Below are 13,895 nucleotides of genomic sequence, written 5' to 3'. Positions count from 1 at the left end.
TAGCTCCAGTCTTAAAAAAAAAAAAAAAGACTTAAAGGAAATTAATATTTGCAAAAAAAAAAAAAAACTTGGAGTAAAAAGGACGTAAAACAAAAAAGAATTAAAAGGAAAAAAAGACTTGCAAAAAATGTTGGAAAGAAAATACTTTTTCAAAAACTAAAAAAAATTAAGGAAATAAAGAAAAAAGAAAAAAAAGAATTAAAAGAAAAGAAGTGCAGTGATGGTGGTACTGGGGTTACAAAAAAAGGAAAAATTATACTTATTTGCATTTATATATATTTATATTTAGACTATAAACAATATTGATTCATATATCAGCATTTATTCAGTTTTGGTCATATCAGAGTCTACGAAGAAATCTACAATATGTACAAGAGTGCAAAAGCTTTCGGTGAAATCTGGATTTACAACAGAGAGAACGGTTACTGAGAGAATTCCCAACATGGAGGGAGATACAGGGGGCAAAAAAGGTGAAAAGAATAGAATATTTCTGTGGCATTCAGAAAGGGAAACACGTTTATCCTTTTGATCTGTTCTCACATTTAACTCTATATGACCTTGTGAGGAAAAAAACCAAAAAGAACTTTATTGCCCTTATAAAAAGATGAACAGAAAAGAATCACACACACTTCTGCATTATATTTCAAGTAACAGCAGAACATGTTTTAACTGTGTATAGTTTTTTTCCCCCTGTTTAGTACAGTATCCTTTCATGTCTTTCCAGATGTTGCTTTTTCCGGAGTTAGAGTTGATTTTGGTGTGGAAAAAAAAAGAAAAAAAAAAAATAGGTGTCCTTATAACCACACAGATACGTTTTTAATATTGAAGTTGCTCATGCATTCTTTAGGAATATCGGATAGACGCTGCGGTGTGTAACCATTGATAAAATATTCTCCGGAAGCTTTTACAGAAAATAAAATAACGAGGGCGTCTGAAGGTCAGCCCGTCCTCTGGAGCTATTATCACGCTGCCACGAAGAACGAAGGCGCTGTGATATGAGGTCTCGATCCGTATCTCTTCACAGTCATGGGGTGCACTTACAGAATGCATCAACAGCTTAGAATATTAAAAGCAAACGCATGATTTTTTTTTTTTGCTTTAAAGTAAAAACAGACGACGCTAAAGGAATTGTAACTAAGTTACAAAGCCCGATATATATATATATATATATATATATATATATATATATATATATATATATATATACAAAATCAGACTCTAAACAAATCTGACTTCGTTCTCTCAGTCAACCTCTTGATGTAAATTCAAGCTTTATTTGTTTCACACAGATGCTGTCAGTGATCACATCCACAGCCCGTATTAGTGTCCCAGTAGTCCAGTACCTGCAGGTTTAAACATGTTTGTTAGTAGATAAAATAGTCTTTTAAATAAAACGTCTTTGAGAGGAAGATACGGAAGCATACAGGAGGCAAAATTCAATTTAAAATGTACTGTGCAAATTTTAAAATGGCAATGCATTTCTGTATTTAAATTGACATTTTCCATTACCATTAGTGCAAAATTTATTGCAAAATTATATCATTTATAGTTGCCATTTTGCATGCTAATATTAACGCTGTATATATTGCAAAATTAAAAGGGTGTGTTATAACTGTTTACATGTTGTTTTTGCACATGTTTAACAGTACACTCTTTTTGCCCATTGTAATTGTAGAGGCAGGCTTACTCACATCCTGTGATTATAATCTCCACTCAGGAGGTACATTTTTACCATTTAGCAAATAAAAAACAATAATAACGCCACCGAACTTGGTAGGAAAACCGTGTAACACTTTTACCCAAAAATACAACACACCGCTTTAATTACAATGAGCGCAAACAATCCCAACCCAAAAATCCACAGCGTCCAGGAAGAGAAAAAATGTAGATCAGTTTGTCTCACACAGTACTATATCACATTATTACATCATATAACAACATATTTAAAACAGTGTATTTCAAAATGCATTCTGAGCCAAAGGTGTAGAATAATGATTTAAAATTCTTTTTGGAAACATTTTGCTACAAATGTCTCAGCGTTATGATCAGAGTCTAAATGCATTAAGGACAAACAACAATCATAATAAAGGATCGTTTTGCCACCATTTCTGCTTGGAAATGTTACATATCAAATCGATTCGGGTAATATATTTTCATTTCGGTCTTGCAGCTTCTAAAGCGTTAAAATTAGTATGTAATCTACATATTAAAACTACTGATGGAGAAGACAAATGTAAATGATATCATTAAATTTTCATTCTCTACCAAACTTTGCAAAGTTTGGTAATGGAGAATGCAAATCTAAACACAGAAATACATTTACATTACAATTAAATTGAATTTTGCTACCTCTACGCTTCCACTGGAGGAAAACATGAAGCCGTTCCTACCTTTAAATCCTTCTTCAGGTAAACAGACTGGGATGAGAGGGGGAAGAAAAAATAAAAAATAAAATAAAAATAAAAACACAAGAGCACACATTTAATATTACACGAAAGGAAAGAAAATATGCAGCAACGACAATAACAATATAGCAAAGGAATATTTGTATTTTTATTAGATATTAAAAGTGCTCACCTTGGTATGCATCGTCCATAGCTGCGTAATCTGCAATTGGCTCATCAGCCTATGACACACAAGATGGTCAGGGATAAGCAAAATTTTTCACCAATTTGAAACGCAGAGAACGCGAGGATACAGTCGTACCTTTAGACATATGATGCTTTCTGGAAAGACTCCAAGGCTTCCTAGCGTGGCCGAATCATCGGTTAGCGATCGGCCATCTATGGACAGATTTTGGTCGAACGGCGCGACAGAGAAGGCGTGCATGATCTGCGCATGCGTTAAAAAAAAAAAAAAAATTAAGCTAAACTGCTTAACACATAATACACCCCAGTTTGGAGCGAGAACGCACACACGCGCACACACACGCGCACGCGCACACACGCGCACACACGCACGCACACACACCTGGATCTTGAGTTCCTTAAGTGTCTGGTTGGCGGAGACGATGAGGGCTTTCTCCCCGCGCAGCTTCCTGTGCCGCATGCTCCGCCGAATCCCTGATTTCCCCACAGCCACACAGGAAGTGGAAGAGGATGAGGACGAGGACGAGACGGCGACGGCAGAAGTTGTCTCGCTCAGCTTCTGACGCTTTGCTCCGTCCTCGGACTGCGGTAAGGAAAGACGAGAGGGACAAGCGTTTAAACACATTAACGGTTACAACCAGTGATTATAAACTCCCTCTGCTTACCAACGCTATGTCAACATTTTCATGAACATCTTCATCCCAAAGAGTTACATATTGCTGCTTTTGTCGAGTGGAGTTTTTTTTTTTTTTTTTTTTTTTTTTTTTTTTTTAAAGTTTCACTCGGGTTACCTGATTGAAGTCTGGGTCTTTTTCTCCTTCTATTTTGGGCTCTTCTCTCTCCTCCTCTGCTTCTGAGCCACTCATACTGAACTCCTGAGCAGCCTCTTTAATTATCTACACAGAAAAGAGGAGAGACAGAAACATTGAGCCATGGCAAGAAGCTGCAGAAGTCATATTACAGACTTTGAGCTGACCTTCTTGTTGTCGACGACTTTGCGCACATAAACAGTGGCCTGAGCATACTCCCGCAAGTCCCTCTGCTGCTGGAATATGAAGCCCTCACGACATTCTCGACACAGCTCTGACAAAACACACAATTACATCAAACATCACACTCATTAAAGCATGGCTTCTCTTTCTCATGGAGAACAAATAGAGAGCTGCCAAACTCCAAAGTGTAGGATTTCCCCCTGGTCTAAATAAAAACACGTGATAAACGTCAACGACCGATTATAAATGTATTATCCAAGTTTACCAGGCTGGGTGTGGTACTGCACGTTCCCGTTGTCCTGCGACGGATCGTGTATCCTGCATATGGAGATGGTCTGGTCCACCAAAAACAGCCTGCAGATCACATCCCATTCAGCTGGCCAGAGCAGAGCTACACTGTGCAACGAAACCACACACACACACACACACGCACACGCACACGCACACACGCGCACACACACACACACACACACACACACACACACGGATGTTCTTAAAACCAAAGCTTTGAAGATCAAAAGCAGAACCTACCACATTATGGTTTCACAGGGAAAAAAAAATTGGTTAGAATTTACTCACTGCTGAACATCTCCTTGAAGCAGGGAGTCGTATGTGAACATGAAGCCTCCATGAGGGCAAAGCAGGATGCTGTTTCCAATGCTGGACACCGGGTTCGACTTGGCAGGCTTTCTGTAATTGTGTGTGTGTGTGTGTGTGTGTGTAATGATAAAAAACATATTGCAGCAACACCGAGAACATTTTAACAAACAATATATTTGACAAATTTTGGAGCAAAGTATAAATTCACCTGATAAATTTTTTCCACTCGTCAACAAAGAACAATGGCACGATGTACAGAATGTCCGTGTCCTGCAGGCAGACATCATTAAAGACATTGAAAAAACGGTGAGAAGAAACATGCCTTTGTCTGATTTCTAAAATCCTAAATCATTCTTTATTTATTATATTAAACACGGTAATAGGAAATTATAAAATCTACCCTAGATTGTGAAAGTGCCGTCCACTATGGAGAAAAAAAGATCATACCTGAGGCCACTTCTGCAGTGATGGACGATTCTTCTCGTGGAAAAGATTGAGGAGAGAGCTCTTTTGCTCATTGGCCATCATTCGATTTAGAGCCTCGTTCTCTTTACCTTCCCGTTCCAACCTCTAAAAAAAAAAAAAAAAAAAAATTCAAATGTACATCAGTCAACAACCAGAGGGAGCATTGTTTTCCCCTTGAAGATGGTGATCACAGGTTCAATCCCCACAGGCTTCAATTCCATAAACAGCATCAGTTCATAAAACGTTCTTCTTTTTATTATTTTAAATAAGCTACTTATTCTGTTTTTCATAATTTGTCCTTACCTGCAACGTCATATTTTCATTATTGGAACTATAGTCAAAGTTCATGTATAGACACGTGTTGATCTGCTTATTAAAAATTTAACGGAATTAAATGAATTAAACAAAAACAAACAAAAAAATTGTTCATTTTGAATAATGAGATTCAAAGAACACAGACAGTAAAATGATCTGATCTTCCCAATGCAAATGCCAGTATATTTCCACTTGATTTCCACCAGAGACCTGCAGGGAACGGACAGTCCTGATTTCCCTATCTGCACTAACGAGTGCGGCGCGGGACAAGGTATGATTTTTGTGGCCGGTAAAATAGTAGTGTGTGTACGGTTTGCGGGAGAATGAAAGCATTCGCGGGACTCCCACAAAATGTTCTTTAAAATATATTTCATAAAAATTACTAAAAATACAAATAAACTGGTATGTATCTAATGGACAAAAGCAACAATGGCAACTTAAATAAAATAAAACGATTTACAGGCACAAGGTCGGAAGCGAACTCTCATGTGGTTCACATGCGGTAACTACTACAGCACGCCGAGGAACAACGTCTGAGGCGCAACCACAGCGGAGAATCTCTGAGTGCTACAGAAATGACTTCATTATTAAAGAAAGAAACAAACAACACAACAAAACCTTGTCCAATTGATGGTCTATGTTCTGAGAAGTTCCTTGTTCATGTCCATGTCAATGCATTGAAAATTAAACTACTTATACATTTTACCTGCGGACGGAAGCGGGACAAAGCTTAAATATTGCAAGCGGGAGAAACGGGAACGGGACAGAACTTTGCGGGAGCAGGAGTGAAAAAGTCTCTACCTTAGACATCTTCTGCTCCTCTTGTTATCAGTTCTTCTGTTAAACCAAATCTGGTTTATTCAGTTAAATCCAAGACCTTCTGTAGTATTGTTGCCAGAGACATGTTTCCTGAAGCTGGATGTACAACTGTACATCATGTCCAAGACATTTAAGGCTATATTCTTTAGTGTTATGATGACAGGTGTGTGGGTGTATGTGTGTATGCAGTACCATGCACTGCTGGCAAGCCTCCTGTTGATGCGTGAACTCTGGTGCTTTGGGGAAATAAACCTTCAGCTTGCTCCAGACCTCGCTGGTGACCAGCCGCCTCTCACTCTCCTGAATACTCAGACCACCTGGAGTGAAAACCACACACACGTCTCAGTATACAAGTATGCATATATGTCTGTTATGAGCAGGTTATACAGATGTTATAAATGTTTCATAGAGATCTTGTTGGAATACGGAATTATAAAAAAAATGACTAACTGTGAGAGCAAAGAATGTCTTCATTGAAATTCTTCATCTCATCTTCATCTCTGTCGTTCTCCTTTTCACCATCTGTTTACAGAGAAAGAAAGACGGCAATCATTTAGGTTGTAAAAGCGTTTACTACTAATGGTGATTTGAATGCGTCGGTTTTAATCCTGATATCCCGACTTCCTGTTGAGACGTTCTTTCACTTTCAGAAGGTCAAAAGACCTCGTGCATCGTTCGGCTTTAAAATCTCCTAAAATGTACAACGCGACCTCTTTCACAAATATTCTTTTCTTCTTCCTGTTGTTTTTTTTTTATTTTTGGTCATTATGGTCTAACTGGGAAACTAGTTTCACAAGTTTACACAGAGACTATATTTCAGCTGACCAGTGAGATGTATTTTGGTACCATTTTAAGTTCCAGGTTCAGCTGTTAGCTTTTTCGGTCTGCAGCTAACCATCATCTCGGCAGTGAGCGGGATCCACGTTACCTCTCGGACTTGAGGAATTTTCCCCGTTCGTTTTGCAGTCGCTGTGTTTGGTCTCCTCTTCTTCCTCCTCCAGCTGCTCCAGAGCCAGCTGCCTCCACTGCCTCAGAGACGCCTTCCCGACCCAGAAACCCTGCTCGTTACTAATAAATGGCACGTGAAATTTAATCACGGTAATTCCCAAAGTTTCATCCTAAACCCAGTCTTTTTTTAATTCACTTTCATTCACACTGAATACCTTTTGGGCTGTGCCTTGGCGAGGTTGGTGACCTCTCTGTAGTCTTCATTTAGTTGGTTTTTTAGCCTCAGGACACGGCACCGTCGCACTACACACTCTCTGCACAGAAACGACCCTACGCGCACAGGGAATTCTTATAATCGTGCGGTCTCGTGATCCGAAGTGCAAAACAAAGCGATATGAATATTACTGATTCGTACCATCTATTCTGGGTCCTCCACCATAGCGACTAAAGAGGATCTGAGCAGCACAGTGGGAAATGCGCTTGGCCTCGTTCAGGCGGTCCGGGTGCAACTTTCCGTGTGAGCAGAGAAAACTGCTGTTGTCAATCTCTTTGATGGCTGTCGAGTCGTCCAACCACTTCTTCAGCCATTCCACAGGGACAAACTCATACGGCTCACCTACGTGGTATAACAATCATCCGTATCAGAGTTTTACTTCCTTTCTTATTTCTTTATCAATTTATTTTTTTTAAACATACCCTCTTGTGGAGGTAGAAGCTCATAGAGCTCTTTGACCTCCACATGCTTGGCCTTGCCCTTGTCCACACTCTGTTTCCTCATATCTGCCATCTCACTGCACCACTCCTCAAACTTTTTGTTGTCCTGGTCCACAAGCTTCTGGAGGAAGTCTGTAAATAAATAATAATAATAATAAAATAAATTATTAATAATAATAACAAATAGGGGTGAAAAAAGGGAAAACATGATGTCCATGTACCTGATGTAAATATAAGATATTGAGGTCATACCTGGCACCTCTACACTGGTCTGGATTTCATCCTCCTGCTCCTCCTGCCGTTTATACACCAACATATAGGCGTTTCTCGAACAGTGAAAGCCTTTGCTATATTTAGGCTTCCGGGTCTGTGACTTCCCAGTTTCAGCTGATGGACAAGCAAAGGACGTATAAAGAGAAGTACGCCGGCTACACATTACAATCCGTTTGATTTAAAAATAAATAAATGAATAAAGGTTTACCGAGATCCTCCTCGATGCCCAGCTGAAGCTTCTTGCCCTCCATCTTTTCAATCTCCTCGTCGTTGAACTTGTACCAGTCGTTGGCGAGAGCGTCTCGCACGTGAGCGATGTAGTGGCCGGAGTAGGCGCTCACGCCGCGGTGAATCAGCACGGCGCTCAACTCGTACGTACACTTCTCCTCTAGGGAGGAAACAGCAAAAAACTCACTGAGCAAATAACATTTCAAAATGGTAAATCAAATTCAAAATATAAATAAAACACAGGAAATAGGCCTCAGTGACAAAACAAACTGGGGGGGTGGGGGTTACCTTCATCTTCCAAAAACGGGCTCATGTCAAGGACTTCTGGAAAACTAATATAAGTGTTTAGCTTCTTTTTGTGACTAGACTGCCTAGAAACAGGGGGAAAAAAGAACCGAAACATGTTATTCAAAGTAGTTCTCTACTGAACAAAGAGAAAATCCTCACACAGCTAAAATAATTATTATACTAAAATAATACAATACGCTTATTCTGCCTGGTTTAGACACAGTCCATGCCTATGCCATATATTTCTATTTCCTTTCATGAAATGTTCAATAAAAATCTGATCTGATTTATAATAGGAAATTTAGTAGATACATTAGACTATATTAAAGATATTGTCACTTTTTGCAGTGATTCTACTGAAGTGTGTCTCAGTCCAACATCCTGCATAATATTAGTGCTCCCAAATTACCAAGATTAAACTGCATGAGTTGGACAGAGAAATCACCTGGTATGTAAACACCAGGACTATGAAATGATGCTTTATATGTGTATCTATACTGATTACACACACACACACACACACACACACACACACACACACACACACACACAGTACTATATATGAAATATGTAATTGGCAGAAATCTACTCCATTATGACAGTGGACTTTTTCCACTTGTAAAACGACCCAACGTTTAGTGGCTGATTTGCAAACACTAAAATAATAAAAACCGCACGTAAATAAACCCTGCTGATTTTAATAAAGCATTATGTTGAAAAGTCCAGGTAGCTTCTGTAAACTCGCCTATCAAACACAAAGCGCATGAGCTGAAGGTTGAGAGTCCGTGGAAGGCTGTGGAGCTTAATCCGACGTGTGGCACACTGCTTGCTCTGACAGTTCTCGCAGAAGTATCGGTTATCACCGTCTAATTTCTCCTCCTGAACGCCACCAGAGAAACAACAACATAAAATTTGCATCACATCACAGCATAAAAAAGTGAAAATCGGGAATGGCCTGAAAGTTACAACACAATTCTATTCACTGCTCTTCCAAAATAACTACATCGGGACTGCTGTGCTGAGAAGCATCCCATAATATTCAGAATACTTGGTTGCAGTTGATCACAGTAAAAAAAATTATAGATTAAAATAAACTAAACAAAATAAGAACATTTTAAAATACACAAGTTATAAATGAATGACATTTGTTATTATAGATTATCGCACATAATTGCCCAAGATATTAACAATACATAAGTGCACGAAAATCTATAAATATAACTATATCTATATTATCTATATCATGGACCAGCTGTTTAACACTCAAAGCTGTTTAACATTCACAGCTCTGGTCGAGTTTTAAATGGTTTATTCCTGTTTGTAGTTTGGAGATGTTATTAGGAAAGGAAAGGCTACCTTGAGGAACTCTGTGATGCACTCTGTCAGGTTTTTGTGCCCTTGTATATTGAGCTCCAGCTCGTAAAACCGAGACGGTAAAGCAGACGATCGCCCGCACTGGTTACATCTGTCCCAAGAATAAAAATCGATCCATTTTAAATCAATAACAGTATAATAAAAATGGTAATATTTATCATCACATGAATACAAATCAGTGAAAAAGTAATCCAAAACATGTATGTGAATAAAAGTCGATCAAACAGACAAATACAGCACAGTTTAATGAAGTGTGTGTAAAAAAAAAAAAGAGAAAAAGAACACTATAATGGTTTAACAAGGCGCCAAAACTAATATTAAAGCACATAAACTCGGACATTTGACTTTATAAAACCCGCCAATAAAGAGCGCTTTACCCCAGGGATCCCCTGTGTCTCAGATACTTTCCAGGTATAAAAAGTTCTATGGTTTCTGACATTATTTAGGTGACTCTAAATGGTCTTCTAGGTCTATCAAGCTTTATTGATCTATGCTTTGATCCACTGTAAAAATTTTTTTAGAAGGTTTAGCTTGTGTTTGATCATTTTTATCACAAGGAAACTATGTATAAAATGACGATGTGTTGGCTGAATATAAACACCATATGCTAATATTTGACAGGATTTCAGCTCTGTGTAGTGAATGAGAACGTTATAAAACTTACACTGTAACGTAAGAAAACTGTCCACAGAACTGCTGCTGAATCACATTTTGGAGGTTCGGATCCTTCTGCTTGGACAAAGTGTCTTCGAGGAGTGAAAGAAAGAGTTTGGAAAACTCCTGCGCGTCCTGTAAACGGCGAACGAGAAGATGGCTGGGTAATTAGGAGAATATTATTCCAACATTGTGAGATTTTAGCACTGTTCGGGTCTGTGATTAAATATCATCAATAAATAAGCTGCACTTAATACGATTAAATCTATTTACAGTCTGATCTCCACGATTATAGACCTGCAAACCGTTTCACGTTGGAGACCGTTTACCTGCTGTTGCCCCGTATCGAGTCCCAGCGCTCTCACCAAACCCGATGGGTCGATGTACCTTCTGTTGCTGTTCTGCAGCAAAGCAAACAGGTACTGCAAATGTTCACATATCGTCTTCGCCTCGTAATCTGGGACAGACAAGAGCGGGATTATCACACGACCTCATTTTAACAATAACCTGTTTGACTGTAAAATAGCATCCACAGATCTCTAAGTACAGATTATTCATATCAAATCTAGATATACAGAAAAGAGCTTTTTTTGCCATTTCAAAACTTCCACTGAATGAATTATGCTCACATGACAGACCTACAATATGACTTCCAACACAATAATTCACAGACCCTCTCATCATAAACCACTGGAATGTAGTATTACTCTATCAATCACTTTATACTTGCACTCTCAGAGTAAACAGAGTCTCCCCTGCTAGGTGGAGAAAGCCAGCTCACCTGACTCTGCGTTGTGCACCTCAGCTCTGGAGTTGTGACACTGGTAAAGCAAGCGGCGCAGTTCCAAGTTGTGGAACCACACCTGGAGAAAAGTGTTCACGTAACATGTGGCACCGAGATTCGTCAGGCCCACAAATGTGTTCTGCAAAAAAAAAAAGCATTATAATTTTTTTTATACTACTTTCAATAAACTTCTTGTACAAAACAACTCATGCATGTAGAAGCTCAAATTACTGTCAAGTAGTGACACTTAAATGGAAAGCGATGTAACAGCAAAACATAAAAAAGTACAGGAAGTGAGCTTAGTGATCATCGTGTCATTTCAGGAGGTAGGATGCTCAATAATAAAATACCTTGTCTCTTCTTTCAGAGTTTGGGTCATCAATGTTGTGAAAGGCATTTTCGTCAATTTCTCCCAGCCACGATTGCTCCCCAATTCCTACTAGACAATTCGGGTTCCCTTTGCAATTTCTCCTGTGGGACAGGACGGGATAAAATGGTTATTATTATAATGTTTTACGCAGCACCCTTTAAACATGCAAGCGTTTTTTAAACATGCTGCAAAAACACATGGTCGCATAAAAATAGACAAAATTGAAAAACTATTATAATTTTATTACTATTATAAACATATATCGAACAATTAAACTGTAATTTCAGCCTAATGATCAACATTTGCACCAATTTCTAATCGCAGATCTGGAACAAATCAAAGAGCAACTCGTTTGAAAAATATTGTCGATACAAAACCATGGAAAACCAGAATACATTACAACCGATGTCCACAACATATCAAGTCAAAAACATTTCCTGGGGGGACTTTGCCATAAAATACACCCGAATACAAATCCTGTATCCTGCATAATCAAGTCAAGAAGCTCATATTGTCATTTCTACCATATATTTGACGCAGTACACAGTGAAAATGAGACAATGTTCCTCCAGAACCCTGGTGCTACACTAAACAACATAGAGCTACAACACACAACATAAAGCTACCTAAAGTGCATCGAGTGCAAACAGTGCAGACAAAAAAACGTTGCAGACAGACAACAGAAGACAGTTTGGGTCTAATACGCATTAAGCATAGGAGTACAGCATTGTAAACATGTGCAGAAGCTGATGAGCAAGTACACTAAGTGTATATTTAACACGAAGTGTATATTTATATGTATATACAGAATCCCTGCAGTGTAGTGTGGAGTTCAGTAGGGTGACGGTAGATGGGAAAAGCCGGCCCTGAACTTACTGATTCTGGTGCGTACATTCCTGTATCTCCTTCTTGATGGAAGGAAGTTAAACAGATTGTAACTGTTTAATAACGCTAAATAGCGGAAATCTAAAAAAAACTGAGAAAATCAAATCTCAAGGTAAATCATTGCGAGTAAGAATCAGTATCAAGAATCGCCGCTATCAGTTTTGACAAGTACCTTGGTATCGGATCGAAAATATAATCAATAATATCGCCCATCCCTAGTGGAGCAACTCGACTCAATTCGACTCAGTGAATCATGTTGGATTGCAACTCAATGGCATCAGTGGTGAATTGAGGCGTATAGTGTGAAAAAGAGAGGAGACTGACACTCACCCCAAACAACAACAACAACAACAAACAACAACAGGAGTGGGCAATGACTAGAATCTGAGCTCATTCCTGATTAAAAATAAACCAGTAGTATTTGATGAGTCTGAGAGTGCAGTACCTGCATGTCCCCCTCTTACACGCCGATACCCTGACACGGTACGCCAACTCGATGTGCTCCTGCGTTATGTCCTCTGGTTTCACGCTGTCCACCCACCTCCAAGCGGCTTTCTCCAGCTGCAGACGAGGGGCCATTCTGCAAAAACAAAACCGGGACAGAGAAAAAGCACAAAGTCAAAGCTCCGGGGCATTAGAGCCGGTCATCTGGTTCGCATGTCTTAGCTAAGCTAGCTAACGCGCAATGTCGCAGGGGTTTGTGTTGTAAATGTAAAAGCGGTTCCCTCAGGAACTTATCCGACTAGCTAGAGCATGTCCCCCGACCTTACAGCGTTAGCATTCATTTCATTTATAAAATGTTTATGATATCTATATATATTTATTTTCTGTGCTAATTAGCTTAGCATTAGCACCTACCGCTAAAGCTATTTCGGCGTCATTATTATTACCATTTGTATTATTGTTGCTGCTTCTACACGGACACTAGACTAGCCTAACTAGCATCAGAAGCTAACCTGGATACGATGACTAACGTTAGCAAAACATTTAAAAGAGAACGGTGTGCGCGCGAACCTGGGGTCCTATTCAGCAGGAAAGAAAACTCTGCTCAGTGGAGACGCTTTTGATCATGATTTTTTTTCCCACATTTTATTCTGGTTTTGTATGTTTGTATTTAGCGCCTTTGGTCTTTTAAAAAAAATAAAATAAATATATATATATTTTTTTCCTTCCTATGTTTCAAACTTGTTTGTGGCGTGCGTGCGTGCGTACGTACTTACTTACGTATGACGCGGTAGGGCGTGTGACGTCATTCGTGTGCCCTGCGTGTAACCCTGTCGGCGCGGGTGAGCTACCACGCATGCGCACGCCTGAATCTATTTTGTGTAATGAATGCTTATAGACAGTAAACAGACTAATACAACCATTAACTAATAAAATTGTAAACAATGACAAGAAAGTAGAAAAAGGGAATTTTTTGAGACTTACACCTCATTAAAGATAGGGAGAGTTTAAGAGAAAAAGCTTTTTTGAAACAGGTATTGCTTAAGTTCATTCATGAAATCAAAAGAGAGAGGTCTGGAGTTTGAATAGTTGCATCTGTTTATGTGGAATATTGCAAGTAAAATCAGATTCACTACATTTTAAGATCGTATTTA

At 38.9% G+C, this 13,895-nt stretch overlaps 1 protein-coding gene across 9 annotated transcripts; it reads right to left on the bottom strand.

The window, feature by feature from the left end:
- Positions 1–302: 302 nt before the first annotated feature.
- On the bottom strand, positions 303–13,566 carry usp48 (ubiquitin specific peptidase 48). 9 transcript variants are annotated; one of them, XM_083533797.1, is made up of 28 exons: positions 13,518–13,566; positions 12,743–12,877; positions 11,393–11,513; positions 11,040–11,181; positions 10,588–10,715; positions 10,269–10,393; positions 9,587–9,695; positions 8,972–9,109; positions 8,231–8,309; positions 7,923–8,102; positions 7,694–7,828; positions 7,424–7,573; positions 7,143–7,343; positions 6,943–7,057; positions 6,708–6,847; positions 6,230–6,301; positions 5,972–6,096; positions 4,628–4,750; positions 4,389–4,450; positions 4,160–4,270; positions 3,846–3,976; positions 3,565–3,671; positions 3,380–3,484; positions 2,971–3,171; positions 2,707–2,832; positions 2,578–2,626; positions 2,391–2,417; positions 303–1,343 (listed from the first exon to the last, which is right to left on the bottom strand). In XM_083533797.1, exons 2-28 carry the CDS (start codon positions 12,874–12,876, stop codon positions 1,321–1,323), a joined length of 3,159 nt encoding a protein of 1,052 aa, XP_083389923.1. In that variant the 5' UTR covers position 12,877; positions 13,518–13,566; the 3' UTR covers positions 303–1,320. The 9 variants fall into 9 exon arrangements, with proteins under 9 accessions (XP_083389923.1, XP_083389918.1, XP_083389919.1 ...); XM_083533792.1 differs by having other exon boundaries at positions 13,514–13,532; XM_083533793.1 differs by having other exon boundaries at positions 8,231–8,313; positions 8,976–9,109; positions 13,514–13,532.
- Positions 13,567–13,895: the final 329 nt, after the last annotated feature.

The sequence above is a fragment of the Silurus aristotelis genome (genome assembly GCF_946808225.1).
Source record: "Silurus aristotelis genome assembly, chromosome: 28".
NCBI classification, from domain to species: domain Eukaryota; kingdom Metazoa; phylum Chordata; class Actinopteri; order Siluriformes; family Siluridae; genus Silurus; species Silurus aristotelis.
This window is presented reverse-complemented; position numbering and strand designations above follow the sequence as displayed.

Bases quoted from the DNA above. Each gene is read 5' to 3' on its own strand.
- usp48 (XM_083533797.1), bottom strand. From the start codon at position 12,876: ATGGCCCCTCGTCTGCAGCTGGAGAAAGCCGCTTGGAGGTGGGTGGAC. The intron at 10,394-10,587 runs GTAAACGGTCTC...CGCCGTTTACAG, and splicing joins TCGATACGGGGCAACAGCAG to GACGCGCAGGAGTTTTCCAA. The intron at 6,848-6,942 runs GTATTCAGTGTG...GCCATTTATTAG, and splicing joins GCCAAGGCACAGCCCAAAAG to TAACGAGCAGGGTTTCTGGG.